Below are 24,412 nucleotides of genomic sequence, written 5' to 3'. Positions count from 1 at the left end.
GACCCAAAGCATATAACAATATTATTATATCATACTAAACAGATATCACAAGGTTTTTTGGAAAATATATGGTCAGTGCTTCAACACAAGATGTAAGGAAAACTGCTAGCAATGGCACCTGCAGAGTGTGGGTTAGAGAGGGAAGAACGAGAACACTGTTATTAAGTTGTCAGGGAGACAAGGGCTTCTGTCTAACTAACGGCACTGGGCATCTCCCTAGTCCTTTTTCCGCAACTCCGGGAACTAACCTACCTTCTTCCTCTTTCCCAGCTGTAATTTACTGTGTTAAGGCAAGGTTTCTTACATTTACTAAGCTACCGACAGTAGAAGCTTTTGTTTCTGCTTTCCTCTCTAATTGCTAAAACAAATACACAACTCTTCTAATGTTTCTAATGATATGTCATTGCCAATAATGTGTAAAGACAAGATCTACAAGTAAAAGTAATGCTTAAATAGGTTTATTGGTTTAAAAATGATACCTATGATGTTATCTCTAATATTTATTGAAATTTAAGGACAGATCTTTTTTTTTTTTTTTTAAAGGATAGCAGATCTTAATTTCACCATTCAATCACATATTCTTTTGTCCTGAAGAACTCCTTACTCTCACCCCTTTAGGTCTCCTTCCTCTCAAACTTTTAATTTCAGAGGTAAGGATGCTGAAGATCCTCTTCCCTTAATTTTAGGTGTGCCTTCTTGTTCTGGTCTCTTTAATTACTCAGATCTTCAAAAAGAAAGGGGAAGTAAAATGAAGACTGTTATTCTTCAGGTACACAATCAATAAATTAATTCATAAACATTTTCCAAGAACCTACCATTTGCCACACTACACTTGGCCACTGGAATATAAAATTAGCAAGTAAGAACTCCCATCCAAGAGACATACATAGTCCAAGTAAGGGACACAGACAAGTAAAATAAGCTAAAAAGATAAAAGAAGAAAATGCTACAGAAGCAACCAACTTTAATGTCAAAGAGGAATGAGGTTCTGAAGAAGAGATGATGTTCTACCCATCTTATGAGATGTGGGACTTCCAACATGTGCTAAGAGGAACAACCCTATAAACAATGGAGTCTCCAAATCAGATTTTGATGGGATTATGGAGAATGAATTAGGAAGAGTCTGGCAACAAGGCATTTACTGCAATATTCTGGAAGCAGGACCTGACCTCAGGAAGAAGCTAAAGAAAAAGAGCCAAATATGAGAAACATGTCTAAGAATCACAGGTCTTAACAAGATTGACTATCGATGAGAAAAGATAGCTGGCTGCTTCTCCCCCTGCCTGTGTCTCCGCCTCTCTCTGTGTCTCTCATGAATAAATAAATAAAATTTAAAAAAAAAGAAAGAAAGAAAAGACAGCTGGAAGGCGAAGAGAAAACCTAGAAAGCTCCTAGCTTGAGAATTAAACGGACAGTGACAAAAGCACTAAGATTTATTTAACATTAAATATATGCCAGGAGCACTTAATACACTATCATTTAATTCTCCCAAAAATCCCAAGTAGAGAGGTAGTTCCGGTTCCGGTGCGGGTCCTTTTGTTCCTGGTGTTCAGTTGTCACAGTTGGTGGGTAGTAACTGAGCCAAGATGCTGCGGAATCTGCTGGCTCTTCGCCAGATTGCCCAGACGACCATAAGTACTGCTTCATGCAGGCAGTTTGAAAATAAAGTTCCAGAGAAACAAAAGCTATTTCAGGAGGATAATGGAATACCAGTGCATCTAAAGGATGGAGTAGCTGATGCCTTCCTGTATAGAGCCACTATGATGCTTACAGTTGGTGGAACAGCATATGCCATTATTAGCTAGCTGTGGCTTCTTTTCCCAAGAAGCAGGATTGACTTCAGTTCATCTCAGCAGGCAGTTGGTTCAGTTTCATTCAGCTCTCTATGGACCAGTAATTGATAAACTCAATATTTATTGACTTACACTAACTGCCACCAATAAAGCAGTCTTTACCATGAAAAAAAAAATCCCAAGTAATAAATACTGTTTAATCCTTGTTTTGGGAGATGAGAAAACCAAAGGACAGAGGAATTATATAACCTGGCCCAAGGTAAAAAAAAAAAAAAAAAAGCTAGCATATACAGAAGTGAGAATTTGAATTCAGATTAGTGTGACTTCCAAATTGGCATTTTTGGGATGCCTGGGTGGCTCAGCAGATGAGCTTCTGCCTGCAGCTGAGGATGTGATCCTGATGTCTGGGATCAAGTCCCACATCAGGCTCCCTGCATGGAGTCTGCTTCTCCCTCTGCCTATGTCTCTGCCTTTCTATGTGTCTCTCATGAATAAATAAATAAAATCTTAAAAAAAAAAAAAAAAAGAATTAGCATTTTTTTTATTTTAAAGATTTTTTTTATTTGAGAGAGCACAAGTGATGGGAAGGGCAGAGAGAGAGAGAGAGAAAGAGAAGCAGAATCCCTGTTGAGCATGGAGCCCAACATGAGGCTCGATATGAGGACCCCGAGATCATGACCAGAGCCAAAGGCAGATGCTTAACTGACTGAGCCACCCAGGCACCCTTGAAGTGACATTCTTTTTTTTTTTTTTTTTTAAAGTTTTTATTTTAAACACCTAGTGCTCATCACAAATGTACTCCTTAATCCTCTTTACCTATTTCACCCACTCCACACCCACCTCCCCTCTGGCAACCATCAGTTTGTTCCCTAGAGTTAAGTCTGTTTCTTGAATTGTCTTTCTTTTCCCCCATTGCTCATTTGTTTTGTTTCTTAAATTCCACATGAATGAAATTATATGGTATTTGTCTTTCTCTGACTTATTTCACTCAGCATTATAGTCTCTAGATCCATCTATGTTGTTGCAAATGTCAAGATTTTTTATGTTTTTACAGCTGAATATTATTACATTGTGTGTAATATATACACACATATATATATCTCACATCCTCTTTATATATCCATGAATCCATCAATTGATGGACACTTGGGCTGCTTCCATATCCTGGCTATTGTAAATAGTACTGCTATAAACACAGGGATGCATACATCCCTCTGAATTCATGTTTTTGTATTCTTTGGGTAAATAGTGACATTCTTAAATACCACTCCATTAACCAAGGTAAAGTTATTCAGGAGAGAAGCAGGTTTGGGTATGTTAAATTGAGGACAAAGGACTAATGTTAAGATTCATTCACATTTCACAGTAAAATCCTGATGACCATCCTACACATTTTATATAAGAAATATGTATTAGGAGTAAGATAGAGTAGACATCTACAGGGAGATAAAGAAATTATTACATACAGTGCAGGGGTGCCTAGGAGGCAGAGTTGCTTAAGCAGCCAACTCTTGGTATCAGCTCAGGTTGTGATCTCAGGGTCTTGAGACCCATGTTGGCTCTGCACTCAGTGCAGAGTCTCCTTAAGACTCTTTCTCCCTCTCCCTTTGCCCCTCCTTCTGCATGCTCACTCTCTCTTAAAATAAATAAATAAACAAACAAACACACACACACAACCAAAACAAGAACGGGGTGGGTACCTGAGTGGCTCAGTCGGCTAAGCTTCTGACTTCAGCTCATGCCATGATTTCCAGGTCCTGGGATCTAGCCTGTGCTCAGCAGGGAGTCTGCTTCTCCCTCTGCTCCTCCCACCTACTCATTCTCTCTCTTTCTCTCTCAAATAAATAGTTTAAATTAAAAACCCTTACAGTGGAAACACCAGGTCTTGCCAGAGCGAACAATGAGAAGTGAAGTATGCTTCACTTGATGATTTTACTTCCTCCCTTCCCTTCCTTAGCACCTGCCTTTCCTGCCTCAGAGATAAGTGACCTGTACTGTAAGAGCACTATTATGTGGTAGATCTCAAAAAATCTTTGTTGTTGTTAAGGAATGTTTTAAAAGACTTTATTTGAGACAGAGAGAGTGTGCACACACAAGCCACGGAAGAGGCAGAGAGAAGAGAAAAAGAAGCAGATTCCCTGCTGAGGAAGGAGCCCAATGTGGAGCTCAATCCCAGGACCCTGAGATCATGACTGGAGCTGAAGGCAGATACTTAACCGAATGAGCCACCCAGGCACCTCGATTTTTTTAAGGTAGGTTCTATGCCAAATGTGAGGCTTAAACTCACAACCCTGAGATCAAGAGTTATAAGCTCCATGAATTAAGCCAGCCAGGGTGCCCTGATTTCAAGAAATATCAACGGCAAAGGGCTGCAGCAAAGAGTAATATATTGGTGAGAGTTTCAACAAACTTTCCATTAAGTCTGACTTCACCAGATCTTACTGCAACATGTTTAATCTGTTCCTTTCCCCCACCAGTATCACAGTATCACAGTATCACAGGGATGCTATCAGGCTTCTGTAAAGTAGGACCTGAAAATGTTCTTAGAAATCAACCCCATCTAGGGACTCCTGGGTGGCTCAGTGGTTGAGTATCTGCCTTCAGCTCAGGGTGTGATCCCGGGGTTCTGGGATCAAGTCCCACATTGGGCTCCCCCCAGGGAGCCTGCTTCTCCTCTGCCTATGTCTCTGCCTCTCTGTGTGTCTATCATAAATAAGAGAAAGAAAAAAAAATAAAAATAAAAATAAAAATAAAAATAAAAAGGAAAGGAAAGGAAAGGAAAGGAAAGAAAAGAAAAGAAAAGAAAAAAGAAATTCAGTCTAAATTCTTCCTATAGATAAGGAAATTAGGTCCATTGGAGTTAGTAGTTTGCTTGAGCCCCAACAATTCCTCAGTGGCAGAGCTGAGATTAAAATTCAGTTCTCACGGATACCTGAAATGTTAACTGAATCGATAGCATGAAAAAAACGGGTTCACAGACTAAATTTATGTTCATTCAGCTCTGCCCAAAGTAAACATGCCTCGCAGGCAAAGAAAAACCTTGTCCACCAAAGAGACTGCTATTTCATTAGGATCTCCAAGAGCTACACTGAAATACTCAAACGATTCCATTTCTTTGTTTTGATACTACCCATATACTGGAATAGCAATTTATTGATATATAATGGACCTCATCCCTACCATACACTTACCAGTTCATTACCAAGAAGTTAATCAATTCAAGATCTATACTAAGGGAGACACCTGGGTGGCTCAGTGGTTGAGCTTCTGCCTGCGGTTCAGGGCGTGATCCCAGACTCCAGGATTCATAAGGAGTCCCACACTGGGCTCCTTACAGCCTGCTTCTCCCTCTGCCTGTGTCTCTGCCTCTCTCTCTCTCTCTCTCTCTCTCTCTGTGTTTCTCATGAATAAATAAATCTTTTTAAAAAAAAAATATATATATACACACACTAAGGAAGCTAAGAAATTATACCAGAAATTTATGAACTAGACCATGGAAACTATAATTCAAGTGAAGGAGGGGCTGGTCTTAGGAGGTCCTGCCTAGAACCAGCCAAAACTACACAAGTCTTTCATCATCAAGTCATTCTCCCAACAACAAATGTGAATGAAGAAATATTTAAACAATGCATGTCTTTAACTGATAATAACAACTACAAGCATACCTCATTTCATTGTGCTTCGCTTTACTGCATTTTTTATAAATTGAAAGTTTATGGTAACCTTGTGCCAAGCAAGTCTATCTGTGTCATTTTCCAACAGCATTTGCTCACTTTCTTCCTCTGTGTCACATTTTGGAAATTTTTGCATTATTTCAAACCTTCTCATTATATTTGTTATGGTGATCAGTGAGTGACCTTTGATGTTACTATTGTATAATTATTTTGGATACCACAAACCACACCCATATGATGGCAAACAACTGATAAATATGGCTGGCATGTGTTCTAACTGCTGGCTGGGCATTACCCCATCTCTCTCCCATTTCTTAGGCCTCCCTATTCCTTCAGACAAAATAATATTAAAATTAGGCCAATTAATAACTCTATTATGGCTTCTACATGTTCAAGTGAAAGGAAAAGTTGCACATCTCTCACTTTAAATCAAAAGCCTAGTGTTGAAAACTGAGATAGGCTGAAAGCTAGGCCTCTTACACCAACTTGTAACGCAGAGGAAAAGTTCTTGAAAGGAAAGGGCTAGTCCAGTGAACACAGGAATGATGAGAAAACAAAACAGCTTTACTGCTAATATGAAGAAAGTTTTAATGGTCTGGATAGAAGATCAAACCAACCACAACATTCCCTTAAGCCAAAACCTAATCCAGAGCAAGACCCTAACTCTTCTATTCTAAGAAGGTTGAGAGAGGTGAGGAAGCTGCTGAAAAGTCTGAAGCCAGCAGAGGCTGGTTCATGAGGTTTAGGAAAAAAGCTATCTCCATAGCATAAAGTACAAAGTGAAGCAGCAAGTGCTGATGTAGAAGCTGTAGCAAATTACGCAGGAGATCTAGCCAAGATCATTAATGAAGGTAGCTACACTAAACAAATGTAGCCAAAACAGCCTTTGTATTAAAAGATGCCTTCTACAACTGCCATAGCTAGAGAGAAGCCAATGCCTGGATTCAAAGCTTCACAGGAGGGATTCCTGGGTGGCTTAGCGGTTTAGCTCCTGCCTTTGGCCCAGGGCGCGATCCTGGAGTCCTGGGATCGAGCCCCACATCGGGCTCCCTGCATGGAGCCTGCTTCACCCTCTGCCTGTGTCTCTGCCTCTCTCCCTCTCTGTGTCTTTCATGAATAAATAAATAAAATCTTAAAAACAAAACAAAGCTTCAAAGGACAGGCAGTCCCTCTTGTTAGGGGCTAATGCAGCTGGTGACTTGAAGCTGAAGCCAATGCTTACTTGATTACTCCAAAAAATCCTAGGGCCCTTAAGAATTACTCTACTCTGCCTGTGTTCTATAAATGGAAAAACAGAGCCTGGAGGATAGCTCTCTATTTACAATGTGGTTTAATGAATATTTTAAGCCCACTGTCCTTCTGAGTTTGGGCAGACTCCCATTTTATCCTTTGAACTTTCAGTGTCATGAAATATCTGAGAGTTCCTTTAAAACAATTTTTTTGCTGGTGTTACTTTCTATGAGAATCTTCATCCTTTTTGTCACATCACTTTCCTCACGTATGTCAATAAATCTGCCTTTCACTAAATCCTTTAGGCTGCATATCTATTCTCTCCAATGGCAACAAGTAGCCACTGTCCCATGGTGAGCTATTTTCTTTAACTGCTCATCTATGTTTGATTCACTTCGGGTATTTTAGCTTTTTGTTTCTTTGCTGCATATTTATCTTTGTTGTCCAATTTCCTCTTTCAATGATCTATTTTTATAAAACAGCTCATGAGTTTATCAGTGGGAGACAAAGAGGCAACACAGCTACACATTTTGCTATCTATGCATGAAGTGTGAAACAAATACACAAGTAACAAATCACGGACTGAAATAAGTGACATGACTAGTCATGATGCACATCTGTTATTTACATAATGAGCTGGGGACTGAAAAATGAGAAGTTTTCACTTCATGCAATTATTCATAAAGTATGGTGGTAACTAAAATGTAAATCCTATTGTCGGATGACTGATGCTACTTAACTAAACTGTGATAACTGAAATGTGTATACTCAAAAAGTGTGCAAAGCACACTTTTGGTTTCCAAAAATCTATCTGGTATGTTACAGTCTTTTAAAAATGCTTTTAATCTGTTAGCAAACGCTGTGTACTGCTTCAAAGTTTACATATCATTCAAACTGCCAATATATTTCAATTAAAGTACCCCATTCAGTTTTAAATTTAAAAATTATTTTACATTAAGGCTTCAATGACTGACTAAAGCAGATAGACCAACCAATTAAAGAAAACATTTAGAACCTAAACTGATAAAAGTAACAAATTGGTGTATCTTTGATATAGCTGTAGTGACTGAAAATTTAGGAATTCACTCATCAAAACAGTATTGGGGCACCTGGGTAGTTCAGTTAGTTGAGAGTCCCAACTCTTGATTTCACCAAGTCATGATTCAGGGTAATGAGATCAAGCCCGTGACAGGCTCCATGCTCACTGGGGAGTCTGCTTGAGTTTCTCTCTCTCTCTCTCCCTCTCCTTCTGCCCCTCCCCCTGCTTGCACTAACTCTTTCTAAAAAATAAATCTTAAATAAATCTTTTAAGAAAAAAACCCAGAATCAATTAAACTTACAAATTGCCTCTTGAAGTTATTTACAAGCCCAAAATAATAATAATGTCTACAATTTCAATTTGTTACTTTATACTGAAAAATATATTAACCCAAAGTAGCTGAGAAATTTTACCAGATAACATAAACCATGCATGCAATTACAGAATGCCCACAAATAGAAGATATACCAATTATTCATTTCCAGAAGGTGGATAACTTTCTATTCAATCTGGAAGGCTTACTATTGGTTCAACTTGGCTTATTTCCTACGAGATTTGACTGGGGAGTCCATGAAATACCAACATCTGACAAATTCTGAGAGTAACACCAGGGTTGAACTCACCAGTTAGTATTTGACTTACAGAAATACTAATTGGATTTGTCTTTTAAAGGTGATGAGAGGCACCTGGGTGATGCAATCAGTTAAGTGTCCTACTCTTGGTTCCAGCTTAGGTCTAATCTCAGGGTGGTGAGATTGAGCCCCATGTTGGGCTCCACAGTTAGCAGGGAGCCTGCTTCAGATTCTCTCTCTCTCTTACTCTGCCCCTCCACACTGCACACACATTGTCTTTCTCTAAAATAAATAAATCTTAAAAAAAAAAAAAAAAAAGAGGGGGGGAAGGGTGATGGGGAACCTGGTGGCTCAGGTTCAGTGTCTGCCTTCTGCTCAAGTCATGATCCTGGGGTCCTGAGATCCAGCCCTGCACTGGGCTCCCTGCTCAGTAGACTGCTTCTCTTTCTCCCTCTGCCCCCTCCCTCGCTTGTGCTCTCTCTCCCCCCATCTCAAATAAATAAATAAAATCTTAAAAAAAAAAAAAAGTAACTTAGAATATCTTATTGGCTTTGGCATTTTATTTTTTTATTTAAGATTTTATGTATTTATTTCAGAGAGAGAGAGAGAGAGCACAAGAGAGGGTAAGGTCTGAGGGAGAAGTAGACTCTCCACTGAGTGGGGAACCCCACTCGGGGCTGGATCTCAGGACTCCAGGATCATGACTGGAATCGAAAGTTGAAGCCCAGGTGACTGAGCCACCCAGATGCCCTGGTTTGGCATTTTAAATTTATCTCAGAAAGTACTGATAAATCTTTTTTTTTTTTTAAAGATTTATTTATTTATTTATGAGAGAGAGAGAGAGAGAGAGAGAGAGAGGCAGAGACACAGGAGGAAGGAGAAGCAGGCTCTATGCCAGGAGCCCGACACGGGACTGGATCCCGGGACTCCAGGATTGCGCCCTGGGCCAAAGGCAGGCGCCAAACTGCTGAGCCACCCAGGGATCCGCCTGATAAATCTTAATAGAGAACAGGAGTGTAGACTACTGAAATAAATATTTCTTAAAATCCAAGAAGCTAGGACGCCTGGGTGGCTCAGGGGTTGGGCACCCTTCTTTGGCCTGGGGAGTGATCCAGGAGTCCCAGAATCAAGTCCCACATTGGGCTCCCTGCATGGAGCTTGCTTCTCCCTCTGCCTATATCTTCTGACTCTCTCTCTCTCTCTGTGGTCTCTCATGAATAAATAAAATCTTTAAAAAAAAAATCCAAGAGGCTTATTATTGCTTATATCTTGTTATGATTTACATACACTTGATGAGCTTCAAATTTAAAAAAATTTGATGTCTCTCCCTGTTTAAAATCTTTTACTGGCATCTGACAGCTCTTAGTATATGTAATGGCAAATCTTTAAAATCAGGCTTATAAAGCACTTTCAGCACTTTTTTTTTTTTTTTTAAGATTTTATTAATTTATTCATGAGAGACAGAGAGAGAGAGAGAGAGGCAGAGGGAGAAGCAGGCTCCATGCAAGGAGCCCGACATGGGACTTGATCCCGGGTCTCCAAATTCACTGAAGGCGGCGCTAAACCGCCGAGCCACTGGGGCTGCCCTCAGCACTTATTTCCTAAGCCTGTCATGTCACTGGCTTCCCCAAGACTGCTCTTCCATCATCATTAAACTTCTTTCAGTTCCTCAAATGGCCACCCTCTCTCCTCCACTTCTCATCCTCTCCTAACCTGTTGTTCTTTCATCCCATGCCTTTAGGCTAACATCCTCTACCACTACTGGTTAACTCCCACTCCACCTTCAACTCTCAGCTTAAAAGTTATTTCCTCCAAAAATCCTTCCCTATATACCAGGTCACATTGCCCAGCAAATACTCCAGTAGCTATTTCAATCATCATAACACTCATCACACTATAGCAATTACTTACTTAAAGATTGTCTTGTCCCTTGACTGTAAGATGAGAATAAGGAATGAGCTAATTTTGTCACTTCCTGTCTCTCCCATTCATAGTATACTGTCTAGCATTCAGGAGGTTCTCATTTACAATATTAAATGGGTGAGTGAAGGAATAATAGAGAATATCATCTCCTCACTGACTGAACTTTTATCTTTCCTCTCTATAATCTTACTTTCTACTTCTCCAAGCTATTATCCAATACATCATAAACAGTGCAATCACAATCTAGAATGTTTCTTCCTAACTTTTCACTCTGGCCCTCTTCAAATAAGACTAGTCATTGCTCATTCTTCTAAATTTCCATCATCTTCCTATACCACTTTTTTTGGCACTTCACAACCAGACTATCAACTCAAAGCAATCTTCTGTTTTCATCTTGGTATGAGAAAGCTGCTTACACTTTAAGCAGAGACTATGCCCCCATTACCTAATATAATGCTTGGCCCTCCCTAAATGTTTGCTACTGCTACTCCTAATGTGGTCAAGTTCATGAAATACTTCTATCCCCAAAGAAGTCTCCTACTATATACCTCTATAACCTATCAAAAATAGAGCTTGAGTATATAGAATTATTTTTATACAGGAATGTTTACACACAAATGTCCCATCTCACTCTAAAGCCTTTCTTTCATAGTCTGAGTTAAGGCATTTATTTATGCCTCAAACCCATGAGCTAAAATACTTAGTAGTGAGATATTCCAGAGGTCCATTAGGATCCTCAATAAAACAATTATTATAACTAGTACTTAGTAGGTGCCAAAAACTAAGTACTTTACATATACACAATCATTTAGTCCTCACAACAAACCTATAAAGTAAATATATTATTACCCCCATTTTACTTGTAAGGAAACCAAGTCACAGCAGTGTTACATAATTTGGTACAAGGTGACAAAGCTTATAGAGAGTGAAGCCAGTATTCAAACCCAGGCAGTCTGGCTTCAGGTAATATACTCAGAGAGTTTGAAACCATTCAACAAAACTTACAAAAGCAAAAAAATAAGAAGAGGTTTCTGGTTAAATACTACATAAGCACAATGAAAAAAAATCAGACTACTTCAATCCACAATTCAAGTTTACATTTTAGGTTTACACAATATTTGAAGTATAACTTAAGATAGCATTTACTGAGCTCTTACTAAGCATTCTACTAATTACCAGGGATTCTGTTAATCGTTTTAATACCATACTTAGTTCTTATATTAACTCCAAGAAACGGGTAAGTAAACTAAGGTTAAGAGAGATTAAATAATCAAGTTAAATAAGATGCCACAGTCACATATAAGTAGCCATGTCTTAGACTAAGTTCTTTTTTTTTTTTTTTTTTTTTTTTAAATTTTTTTTTAATTTTTTAATTTATTTATGATAGTCACAGAGAGAGAGAGAGAGGCAGAGACATAGGCAGAGGGAGAAGCAGGCTCCATGCACCGGGAGCCTGATGTGGGATTCGATCCCAGGTCTCCAGGATCGCGCCCTGGGCCAAAGGCAAGCGCCAAACCACTGCGCCACCCAGGGATCCCTTAGACTAAGTTCTTAAACACTAACAAAGTTTACCTTTTAAAGGCATTTGCCTAAACCAGAATTTTTATTCATTGGACATACCTTCACACTAGCATAGTTTATCTATAATTTTGTATATATTGGAGCATAAAACCTATTGCTTCTAAAACATTCTTGTCATTTTTCTTATAGTATTACCAGTAGTGATGCAAGGTAGCGCAATAAAGTTAAAAATTCATTCCTAATATGGTAAGAGAACATTACTATTTGGCTTCTTTATAAAAGAAGCTTCCTCATCTTTCATAAAATACCATTATTTCTCTAGTTCAGTAAAAGGGAAAAACTTACATACCACTATAACAGTCTGGACTACAATCATCATCATTACTACATTGACTTATGTATTAAGTAATTTAATTTTTTAATAATATGATAAAGTTACTATTATTATCCCCATTGTACAGCTGAGCAATCAGAGGCACAGACAGTTAAGTCACCCAGCATAAGGTTGTATAGCTAGAATATGGTAAAGTCAGGACTGTCACACCAGTAGGCTACCCCCTACCCTAGTCTATGCTTCACAAGAACATTCTATCACAGCAATAGAATTCCAATACTGTGCATAAAACTGTAAATTGATAACAGCAATCATTTGCTTTTTTCCAAGTTATTTTTAATTTCAAAAGTTATAAAATTCAAGAATTATACTAAGGAATATTAAGCTGGGAGGCACTTATCCAATAGACATCTTCATCTACCGTCAATAATACTGGCACTTTATTAGATGCTTTATTCACAATCCTGAGTGTTCCATTAAGAAAAAGATGTCTAAATCATCATTACATGGATACTTTAAAATTATAATCAACCTTTAAAATATCTGATACAGTTTTTAGTTGCAGCATAATATAAAAATAAGATAAATATCTGAGAAATGATTCACTATAAATTCTAAAGTAGATTTCATCTCTGAGCTGGAGGTTATCAGTTTCCTAACCTTGAAAATTGTATACGGGTTGCCCAAGGAAACACGGAAGGTAGCTGCTGGTCCTTATACAACTGGATAGTAGATAATCGAGTCCAAAAACATGAATCACAATAAGAAAAAATCATGAATCATGAAGAAAATCCAAATGTTAACCTTACATTTTACTCATTTGCTGCTTATCATCTTCTTTTATATATACTAATTCACTTGGAAGAATTATTGAAAAGCAGAAGATATAGTTTTCAAAACAGTTTACCAGGTCACTCTAAGAGGGTCACTATGAATAAATAGTATTCTTAGTGAAGTACACCAGGATTTGAATGATCCTCCTATCCACAACAAGCCTTCGGTAGATATATCATCTAGTTTAACAAGTTACCACATTTGACGGGCACCTGGGTACCTCAGTGGTTGAGTGTCTACCTTTGGCTCAGGTCGTGATCCCGGGGTCCTGGGATCAAGTTCCTCATCAGGCTCTCTGCAGGGAGCCTGCTTCTCCCTCTGCCTATGTCTCTGCCTCTCTCTGTGTGTCTCTCATGAATAAATAAACATCTTTAAAAGAAAGAGAGGAAGGAAAAAAAAGAAAAGAATGGTAAGCCATAGACTAGAAGGATACGTGTGCAAAACACGTATCTGATAAAGGACTTATATCTAAAATATATAAAGAATACCTAAAACTCAATAAGAAAGAAATACAATTAAAAAAAAAACAGGCAGAAAATATGAAGACATTTCAGTAAAATGATACACAGATGGCATACACACATGTGAAAAGCTCCCCATCATTAGTCATTAAGAAAATGTGAATTTAGGGCGCCTGGGCTCAGTTGGTTAAATGTCTGCCCTCGGCTCAGGTCAGGATCCCAGGCTCCCTGCTCAGTAGGGAGTTTGCTCCTCCCCTCTCCCTCTGACACTCCCACCCTCCCTTGTGCTCTTGCAAGCACTCTTTCTCAAATAAATAAATTTTTTTTAAAAAAAATGTGAATTAAAGCCACAATGATACCCCTACATACTTATTAGACTGACTAAAATTAAAAATATAAACAAAAAGACCTGACAATACCAACGCTGGGGAAGGACCCAGAGCAACTGGAACTCCCAAACTTTTTTTTTTTCAGTTCTGGTACAATACTGACAGGCATGCAAAATACCGTGACCCTTGGAAAAGTTGACAGTTTTTTAATAAATTTTAAGCATATACTTAGGATTCTATCCAGGAATCCCACTCCTCAATAGTTACTCAAGAGAAATGAAAATAAATGTTCATGCAAATGTTCTGCAGCAGCCCTATAAATAATCTCTCCAAGCTGGAAACAATACAAATGCCCTTCAACTGGTGAATGGATAATCTTGGTACACATCCATACAATGACTACACAGCAATAGAAAAAACTACTTTTACACTCATGATACATAGATCTGAATGTATTATGCTAAAAAAAATTTTTTTAGTCAAATGTATTATGCTAAGTGAAAGAAACAGACTTAAAGCTACATGCTCTGTGGTTCCATTTATAGGACATTCTAGTAAAGGCAAACTAACAGTGTTTTTCAGGATCTGGGATTAAAGGGAGGACTTATTACAAAGGAACACAAGGAAACTTCCCAGAATGATGAACATCTATATCTTAATTATAGTAGTTTAACATGATGATATACATTTGTTCAAACTCAGTACACTATACCAAGAGAATGAATGTTAATGTATGTAAATTATCTCAGAAAGCTAGACATTAAGAAAAAACTAATAAAAAATGCGATTATGCAAATAATTTGTTACAAAGGAATTATAATGAATATGAATTTGTAAACACAAATCCAACTGTAGAACATCACAACTCAATTAAAAAATTATTGGGATGCCTGGGTGGCTCAACGTTTGAGTATCTAACTTCTGCTCAGGGCATGATCTCAGAGTTCCAGGATCAAGTCCTACACTGGGCTCCCTACATGCAGCTTGCTTCTCCCTCTGCCTGTGTCTCTGCCTCTCTCTGTCTCTCATGAATAAATAAAATCTTAAAAAAAATTAAAATATTCCCTTAGAATATTCATTTAATTCCCACTGGGCATATGCATCATTTTGCAACACACCATGGCATTAGCATTAATTTTTATTTCAGTAAAGTAATTATTTAAATAAAAACACTGCATACATTAACTTTTTCCTGAAACCACTTAGTTTCTAAATGGGCTCAACGTTTTCATGTGCCAAGAAACAATTTTGTATCATTCCTTTGTTATAACTGAATAAGACACATCACTCCTATAAAAGGAATTAATTTACTACTAAAGCCTTCATGGTTATAAATTTTTCAAACCTCTGTAATACCATCATCCACCTATTGGTCCATTCAACTTCAGAAACCTCATGAAAACAGCAGTTAAACAGCTTTCGTTATATTAAAGAGGTAGGTGTGTGTTTGGAAGTGAGAGGAAGGGTGAAATGATAGCTATTTTTCTTATTATTGGTAGTGAGAACACAAAACAGTCCCAAACTAAACTCCTTCTGAGTACAATTCTCTAGTTTCAAAGCTGGAACCCATTAAATAGTTTAGATTATATTTTAACTCCTTTTAAAAGCAGTTCTTTTTTCCCCCAGTTCAATATCACAATACCACTGAAAAAACTGCCACTCTCATGTATATAGTACTAAAAGTTTATAAATGCATTTTCACACATATTATCTCTTAATCCTCACCAAAACCTATGAGATAGTGTGTTAATTTTCTTTTTGTAAATGTCAAAACCCACTTAGAAGATTAGATTAGTTGTCCAAAGATTACACAAATGATTTAAGTGTCAGGGCCAGAACGCTGTTTTGTATTACTCTGTGTATACATTAGCAAGAACAGTCTGAAGACAGAAAACATTATAGGAAAGCTTATACCTAACAATGTTTAAAAATATTAGCAATACTTGGTAGTCACTGCATATATACCCCTAACAATGTCTAAAAATATTACCAATACTTGGGAGCCACTGCATATATTAAAGGAGACTGAGTAAAGAATAGTTTAGTGACAACTAAATGTGGAATGGAATCCTGGATGGAAAAAAACAAAGGCCATTACTTGAACAAGTGGCAGGGACGCCTGTGTGGCTCAGTGGTTGGGCATCTGCCTTTGGCTCAGGGCATGATCCTGGGGTCTGGGGATGAAGTCCCACATTGGGCTTCCTACAGAAGCCTGCTTCTCTCTCTGCCTATGTCTCTGCCTCCTCTGTCTCTCATGAATAAATAAATTAAATTGTTTTTTAAAAAACAATCAAGTGGCAAATACAAGTGAACATGGATGCGTATTAGATAATACTACTGAATTAATGTTTAATTTCCTAAATTTTTTTAAAAAGATTTTATTTATTCATGAGAGACACAAAGAGAGAGAGGCAGAGACACAGGCAGAGGGAGATGCAGGCTCCATGCACAGAGCCCAATGTGGGACTCGATCCCAGGACTCCTGGACCACGCCCTGAGCCAAAGGCAGCCGCTCAACTGCTGAGCCACCCAGGTGTCCCTGATTTCCTAAATTTGATAACTAATGTAATATGTAAGAGAAAGTCCTTGTTCTTAAATACATATTTTAAATATTCAGGGATGAAAGGTTATGATGCCTGCAACTTACTGAAAGTGATTCAAAAGAATATGTGTACAGAGAAATCAAATGGCAAAAATGCTAACTGGTGACCTAAATAAAGATTATATGGTGCTAAGGTTTGTTTTTTTTTTTTAGATTTTATTTTTTATTTTAGGCAGAGTGAGAGCGAGAGAGATAACATGGAGGAGGGAGGCTCTCTGCTAAGCTGAGAGCCTGATGTGGGGCTTGATCCCAAGATCCTGTGATCATGAGCTGAGATGAAGGCAGCCACTTAGCTGACTGAGCCACCCTGTGCCCCACTCATGGTTACTTTCATTACTGAATTTATATAGAGATGAAAATAAAAAAATAAAACATTAATTTTCTTTCAATTTTCTTTAATAACTATTAGACATCTCTAAGGGGATCTTTTGTTAAATAACTGAATAAAAAAAGATACATTCTCGCAGGTGCCTGGGTGGTTCAGTCAGTTAAACATCTGCCTTCAGCTCAGGTCATGGTGACACCAGGGTTCTGGTATTGAGTCCCAGGGACAGGCTCTGTGCTCAGCAGGGAGCCTGCTTCTCCCTCTCCCTCTGCCATTTCCCCTGCTGCGCTCTTTCAAATAAATAAATAAAATCTTAAAAAAAAAAAAAGAAAGAAAGATACATTCTTTTTAGTGCCTGTATAAACAAGTTAACTGTAGTTGGAATCAAACAGTATTTGTTGATTTTTTAAAAATAGGGCACAAAACATGACAGCAAGCAATACATAATACATCTGAGGAATAGCTCATACTTTTTTAGTGGTATGAGAATTTTAGTAAAATTTTTCTCCCATCCCATTCCAAAATACTTAAATATGTTTTTATAATCTTAATACATTTCAAAATAAGTACTGTGAATCTGCACCACATAGATATTTCCATGAATTCAACCATAAGTCCTCCAGGGGAAAAAAACAACAACAGGATTTCAATAGCATAGACACCATTTCACTAAATAAACATGCCTTCCCCAAGGAGCACTAAGCACAAGTAGAAGGGAGCTGTCCAGTTACACATGCTTTTCTCCTTGTATTCATCTTGCCAAGCTTCATTCCTAGTGTTTAAAGTATTTTTTTGCAACAAATCCCCTAATGCAAGCCAACTTCTTCATCTGATGCTCAACTAAAGAAATTTATTTTTAAAGTTTCTGAAGGAAAAATTAGCTATTTTGCACGTCTGGGAGATGGAATAAATGTATAATATAATTCATGAACACTTTAAGGGAGTTTTAGGAGTTATTTTAACTAACATCGATTTTTTTTTTTGTCATATGTGCCAGCCAACTTCACAGCCTAACTCCGTCTGAACATGCAATTCCAACATAAATGTACTCTATTTCATTATTTATAGCAAGAACATAACACTGCAATGCAAAGAGGACTTCTTTATACAGGCTACAATTCATAAACAGTCCTCAAACTTTCTAGGTCAACTCATCTTTTTTTTAGTTACTCCTGAGTCCCCCAAATTGTCCTTTTTTTCTGGATTATTATTTAACTTGATTTAACCCAACTTCTACATTCTTCCTACTCACAGAATTAGAGTGAAAAGAAACTGAGAAATCAGTCCATTATTCCTCCCTCCAAGCTCACAGAGTTGCCGGCTAGACACTGGTAAGTTCCATAGAAGAATAAATTCCTTATCCTCTAACTAATATGAATTTTTACAGAGAGGTAATATTAAATTGTACATAGAAGCTCAGAAAAAAGAAAAAAAAAGTTCAGAAGACACTTATAAAGTGTTCTGAAAACGCAGTGAAACAAAGCACCTCTTCAGCACTTCGAATCCTCCATACTAAGTTTTGACTACTAATGAGTAGACAGTTTTAATATTTCTTGATCTCTAGAGGAACATAAGGAAAATCCCATAAAATTGGGGCTCTTCCTTACAATTTATTTTTAGTACAATTAGTTTATTTGCTGTCATTTCATTCTTATAATCTTTGTCCCTAATGTTTTATTAACTCTACTTTTAAATAAAGACACAAAATAAACTATACAGATTTGAAAATTATTTTTTAAAAAACTACAATAAATTTTTCAAGTTCTATTTCAAACTGTCAACCTGGATTTTTAAAAAATAAAAAGAGAGCAGAAAACAATTTTTCATTTCAGAATGAGGTATAAACATAGAAGGGACCAATCTTGAGATTATTTGTCTAGTATCATCCTAAATTAAGTCAAAGATGCAAAAAATTTTCTGTGACATCAGGACATAATTCCCGAAAGCCCACTTCTTCATAGCATACACTCTTTATTTTTCTTTTAAAAGGTTACTGCATAATGACATATGAGGTTTACACTAAGATTTAAAGGAGGCCTTTCAGATCTTTGAATCAAAGTCATGAATCAAAGAATCATGATTTAATGACCTTAACTGAAGTGCAAAAGCTCTTTATAAAATACTAACTAAATAATGATGCTGACACATACTAAGGAAGCATTTATTTACTTTTTTAGCTTGCTCAATTAAGTGACTAAGTCTGGGCTGAATGCAATAAGGCTGACCTGCAGGGGTCAAACCCAGGAGTTGTGTTACAATCTTTTTTGCTTAATCACAGACTTCTTTGATAATCTAATGAATGCTAAAAAGCCTCTTCTCAGAAAATTCCCTATATGGACAGAGATACAAATTTTGTTTATTTTTCAAGTATTTTTTAATTTAAGTAATCTCTACACCCAATGTGGGACTTGAACTCATGACCGTGAGTTGAAGAGTCACACACACTTCTGACTCAGCCAGCCAGGTGCTCCACTTACAAAATTTTAATACAATCTTGAAGGGAGGTGTCCTTACAGAATCTATTAATCCCAGGGAAACAATTATCATTGATTACATAGAAAGAAAGAGTTAAAACTTAATGCTCTTGGTATTCATACAGATTCTGATCAGAACAAGGGGACCAGACAGGCATCTGGAGTCAAAGGTTGGTGAAAGCTGTGATAACCTTCTATTCCACCGTACCAAAACTATTCAAAAGCCACAGCAGCCAGGTTCTGCCAACTGTCCATCCCTGCTCTGTGATCCCAAGACACAAGGCCCTGTGCCATCTCTACCTCTAATCATCTAGATTCTGCAAGCTGCTTTGATCTACTGCAGTTGCTGACAAGTAACCACCCAGTCCACCCTTTAATACCTTTGGTGACACAACTCAGTGTTTCAAAAGGCAAGCCACTGCAGTTTTAGGCAATGCCGAAAAATTATGAAGTTCCTTTCTAATCTGACTAAATGGGTTTGTAAACTTTAAATGCTGCCCTACTGAATTTCTTCTCTTTTCACTTACCAATAGGTAACAAAATAGCTTATCATTCAGTATTTGATACTAATCCTAAAACCAGAAGCAAAAAATCATTTAGTTCTACTTGCACCAAACAGATAAGTCAGAATAATGATGAAAAGCACTTTCTACTTGCAAATCAAAATGTAAGATCAGTACTGGTTCAGTTCAAGAAAAATGCAAGGTTTCCACCTACACAGCATCTCCTACTTTTCAGGGCTTCTTTTTACTGCATAAAAAATTTTAAATGTATCAACATTAAAAGATTCAGAGTACAGTCACTTAAATTAACATCAGTTCTGTCTGCAAGTAGTATCCTCTATATTTCTATTTATACCTGTGATTCTGTAATAAACAGTTCTAATCAATGCAATATAAATATAGAAGTCATTACTTATTTATCAGATAAAGACTGGCTTTCAAGAACTTTAAGTTGTCTCAGTCACCTTCAATGGCTCCTTTTTCACATATTGAAACCAATGTATCAGTAAGGTCCAGTTATCATAAATATAAGCAACCTCTGATGCAAATGCTTGTTTCCTTCGAAAAGAAAGGAAATATTAAAAATTATACTTTCTATTTTCTTCCTTAAATAATCCCACGCTAATGCTGGGAAAAAAAAAAAGATTCACAGATATTACGAAAAGTGATTTATACAGTCAAATCAGCTAAGAACAACGTTAACCAACAGTTAATTGGATTACCAATATAGTAAAATCTCATTTACAAAGGACTACCCGAGAGGGGCTTGCTTTCCTGGGCCAAGTCTCAGAAAGCCAAACAATGCACAGCCCTAAGGAAGAGTCTATCTTGTAAGGAGCTTCTTTTTGGTCCTTCAATAATTACACCACCTATAGAGATACAAAGATGATCCACCTAAATGAATTGCACACTATTTTGCAAATACCATTATAGGGCACCAGTTCCATAAATTTATATGGTAGGTTTGCAACAATCTCTTGGTTAAGAAATACATTTCCTGATAAATAAGCACTTCTCTACTTTTCCAGAGTGGCTTGAAGAATGAATGCCGTGTTTTAAAAAGGCCAAAAGAAAATAAATAAATAAATAAATAAATAAATAAATAAATAAATAAATGGCAGTGCCACACTTCACCTTACCAGAACTGCATGACCTACAAAAGGCATGTTAAGCTCATGAAGACAGACCTCTGAGCCTTTCTCTTGTGATATACTCATATTCAGAATTATTTTAGTTGATTCTTAAATTTGAAAATTTCATGCATCACAAGCAAAATATGTACTACAGAATTTTCTTACAGTCCCTATTGTTGGATACCTTATTATTTAAATTGATTCAGTTTTAAATCAATGCAGTATATACTTGTACCCAAGCAAATACTATGAATCTCGAAATAGTTTAATTATGCCTGTTTTTTTAGCACAAAATTATTTCATGAGCTTAATATACAACTGAACACTCGAAATAGCTTTTTTAAAGCACAGACTTCAGATAGTCCAAACACTGCCCCACCCCTGGTAAGAGTGGTTGACTGGAACATTTTAATACACTCCATCACGTATAGTACGGCTATAGAACCTTCATTATTGGCGCAAGAAGTTGCACATTTTCCAGTACAGTTTATACTTTAAAAAGAATGTTTGCATCATCCTCAATACCAGATGTCACCAACACTCAGGTACGCTGAAGATACGTGATAACCACAAGCCCTGTAATATCCCCCCTCTCAACATAAATGCGCACTTTTGTCATTTCTTCTTACGTGAAGTCGCTGAATGTAAAATAATAATAATAATAATAATAATAATAATAATAATAATAATAATAAGGCGTTCTCGCCAGTAACCACACAGTTAGGTCTATTAATTGGGAGGCAGGAATCACCACATTAAGAAAATTTCAAACAGTAACAACGCAAAACACAACACAAAGGTGAAAAGGTCTTTTTTGCTTAATTATTGAAAGATCTTACCATTTTCAAAAGTATCTGCGGGATGCCAAGCAAGATTTCCAAAACCCACCCCTCCCCCAGCCGTAAGCCGCTCCCCCCGCCCCCGCCCCCGCCCCCGCCCCCAGCCGCCGCCTCAGCCCGGAGGTCTTTATCTAGACCCGGCTGGGATGCTACTCACCAAGTTTTTCCACCAACTTGAGCATCACCCCTCCAATGTGCACCTCCCCGGTCACCCTCAGAGTGACATCGCGGTTCAGGTCTGTCACATGAACGCTCAGTTCCCACGTCCCGTCCGCGTAGCAGCCATCTGGCATCCTTATCCCGTCCAGAGCCATGGCTCCTTCCTGCGAGCACGGAGGAAATGGCTCTCGTCAGCGTCACTCCCCCAAAGGCCGGCGAATCCCACCGAGTTCGCGGAGTCCGCGGCGGAGCGGGAGGAGGTGGAGGACCCGAGGGTTTCCGCACCAACTCGGGAGGGCGGCGAGGCGAGGCGAGGCGAGGCGAGGCGGGGCGGGACTGCGGGCGGGACTGCGGGCGGACTCCGCGCCCTTCCCGGCGGGCGCCCCGCGCTCCCGCCCCGCGCTCCCGCCCCGCGGCGGCCCTCGCCGGCCCTCGCCGCCGGCCCGCGCCGCCCCAGCCCAGCGGCCCTCGCCTAGCGGCCCGCGGCGGGCTTCACCTGCCGCCTGCGCTCCGCACCGCGGCCGGCCGAGACGCCGCCCGGGGGCTCCACATTCCACCTCGCCGCCCTCGCTCCCCCTCAGGTCCCGGCCCGGGTCCCGGCCCCTCACCGCGCTCCTCGCGCTCCCGGCCGGGGCTCGCGCAGCAACAAGCACGGGGACGGCGGCGGCGGCGGCCCGCGGGGCGGCGGCGCGCGGTCCCCCTCCTCGGCCGGCCGAGCGCTGCGTCCCGGCGGGAGCGACTAATGGAGTCCCGTCGCCGCGGCCCCTCGCCCGTCGGCCGGCGCTCCACCCCTCCCTCCCCGCCTCCTCCGTCGGAGTCCGGCTGCGGCTGGGCGCGCCTGCTCCCTCCTCCCCCGCCCCCCGAGCCGCCCGGAGCGGTCGGGCCGCCTCACCCGAGTCCCTCACGGTCCCCCGCGGCCGTGCTGCGGGCTGGGGGCCTCGCGCACTCCCGAGCTGGGGGCGGGGCGGGCGGGGCGGCGCGCCCGGAGGAGGCGAGGGGCGCCCGCGGCGCAGCAATCTCAGCCCCGCCGAGCCGCTGCCCTTTTATGGAAATGAAGGACCGGGCGTAGGGATTGAATCCAACATCCGGGCTCTGGGCCGCGGGACCTGAGGAGGGGGAGCGAGGCGGGCGGGGGCGGCCTCCCGCGAGGGGAGGGGGCGCGGCGGGGCGGGGCGGGGCGGAGCGGGGCGGGGCGGGGGGGCGCGCTGCGTCCCGCGCTCGGGGCTCAGGCTTTGCCCGAGCGCCTGGCGGTGGGCGTCTGTCCTTCCAGCGGGAGAAGGGGCTTGCCCGTGAGAAACGGCCACAGGAAATTCCCAGGGCAAGGTCGTTTTCGGGGAACAAAGTCCCCCCGCCCCCTCCCCACGCCTGGAGCGAGTCCCGAAGACTCGGGGCGGGACTCGGTGCGGCGCTCCGGGACCTGGAGAGGAGGGTCTGGGACGTAAAAGCTTGAGAAAGTGAGTGCCCAGGCCAGCTCCACGGACATCCCACAAAAGAATGAGAAGACCCAGAGGGAGGTGAACCGCAAAAATTGCTTCGTAAGCAATGTCCGGCACAACCAGCAACTCCTACCGGACTCCCCAGAGTCCGCGTGCGCTTTTAACCCGTTCGGAAGCCCCAAGCAGAAGCGGGTCAAATAGGGCCCACGACGCTCCGTGTGTGAGGGGCGCGGGGGCGGGGGCGGGGGGCAGCACAGCCCGTTTGACTCGGAAACTTTCTCGGGCCGCTCCAGCCTTTTGCATTTGTGTATTTTTGTCTGCAGCTTAGAACTAGCAGTCGACTGGGGCCTGTAGGTGGCTAAGCATCCTCTACCCCACCCTCAGCCACACCTTGAAAGAATTTTAATAGCCCTGGGATGGTGCCAGCAGGTAGGGAGAACCGGAGAGCTCTACCTGTTGAGACGGACTAGGGATAGAAAATGGTCCTCCCGCTTCCCACCTTACTTCCACTTCCCCCGTTTACTGTCGCACTCGATTCAGAAAGGGCCCCCCGGAGCAGCCGCCTCGCGGGCAGACGCCGGGCTCAAAAGACTTAGGCCCGCGCGACGGCTGATCTCGGGCCCCGTGGAAGGCCCCGGGTTTCAGAGTCCCCGCGTTCTTGAGCTGTGCGGATTACGCTGAAAAGGAACTTGCGAGGCGAATAACCCTCCGTCCCTCAACGCAGTTGGGAAACGAGGTTAGAGGCCTCAAGAAAGGGATGGGACCCATAAAAGAGCGAAAGGAAAGCAGCGAAATTCAGATGCCAGAGGTTTGGCACCAAAAATAGGGAAAACCACTACCGTACTTTGAGCTAGTCATCATGGAGAAACTGATGCCCCAGATCTGGCGTCTGTCCGCTCCAATTATTTCTACTCATGGAGGTTTCAGAGGGTTCTCTTGGAAGCGGTATGAATGTCCCAGAGAGGAGGGAATATTTGTGTAAATTATGGTGTTGGAAATATACAGGAAAACGTTCTTACAAAAATAGGGAATTGCTTGTCAGGGTAAAAAGCTGTACAAAACTGTGTATGTGGCTGTAACATCACAAGCTTATCCTCAGCTATTCAGAGGAAGAAAAAAAAAAAAAAAGACTGGAAGGAAATACACCAAATGATAAGAAGCTGTGTGGGTGTTGAGATCATGGGAGATTTTTTTTCTTCTTCTTCATTTTCTACAAACTCCAAAGCTTTGC

General features: G+C 40.4%; 2 protein-coding genes across 8 annotated transcripts in view; one reads left to right on the top strand and one right to left on the bottom strand.

Annotated features, from left to right (window-relative positions):
* The window catches only part of FERMT2 (FERM domain containing kindlin 2), a 79,823-nt gene extending 57,048 nt beyond the window's left edge, over positions 1-22,775 (bottom strand). For 2 of the 7 annotated variants that reach the window (XM_041758297.1, XM_041758299.1), the window contains exons 1-2: positions 22,354-22,609; positions 21,744-21,909 (exon numbers count right to left, since the gene is read on the bottom strand). In XM_041758297.1, the coding sequence (XP_041614231.1) occupies positions 21,744-21,900 (157 nt within the window). In that variant the 5' untranslated portion in view covers positions 21,901-21,909; positions 22,354-22,609. Of the gene's footprint in view, positions 1-21,743; positions 21,910-22,353; positions 22,610-22,637 lie in introns of those variants that run through there. The other 5 variants (XM_041758300.1, XM_041758303.1, XM_041758298.1 and 2 more) reach the window with 4 other exon arrangements.
* LOC121492953 (cytochrome c oxidase subunit 7A2, mitochondrial-like) lies at positions 353-2,195 on the top strand. Its single transcript, XM_041758305.1, has one exon. The coding sequence runs from the start codon at positions 1,587-1,589 to the stop codon at positions 1,803-1,805; it is 219 nt and encodes a 72-aa protein (XP_041614239.1). The 5' UTR covers positions 353-1,586; the 3' UTR covers positions 1,806-2,195.
* Positions 22,776-24,412: the final 1,637 nt, after the last annotated feature.

Source organism: Vulpes lagopus, chromosome 6 (genome assembly GCF_018345385.1).
Source record: "Vulpes lagopus strain Blue_001 chromosome 6, ASM1834538v1, whole genome shotgun sequence".
In the NCBI taxonomy this organism is placed as follows: Eukaryota; Metazoa; Chordata; class Mammalia; order Carnivora; family Canidae; genus Vulpes; species Vulpes lagopus.
The sequence above is the reverse complement of the archived record's forward strand: the minus strand, read 5'-3'. Positions and strand labels throughout refer to the sequence as shown.

Coding starts and splice junctions, on each gene's coding strand:
- LOC121492953 (XM_041758305.1), top strand. CDS start 1,587: ATGCTGCGGAATCTGCTGGCTCTTCGCCAGATTGCCCAGACGACCATA.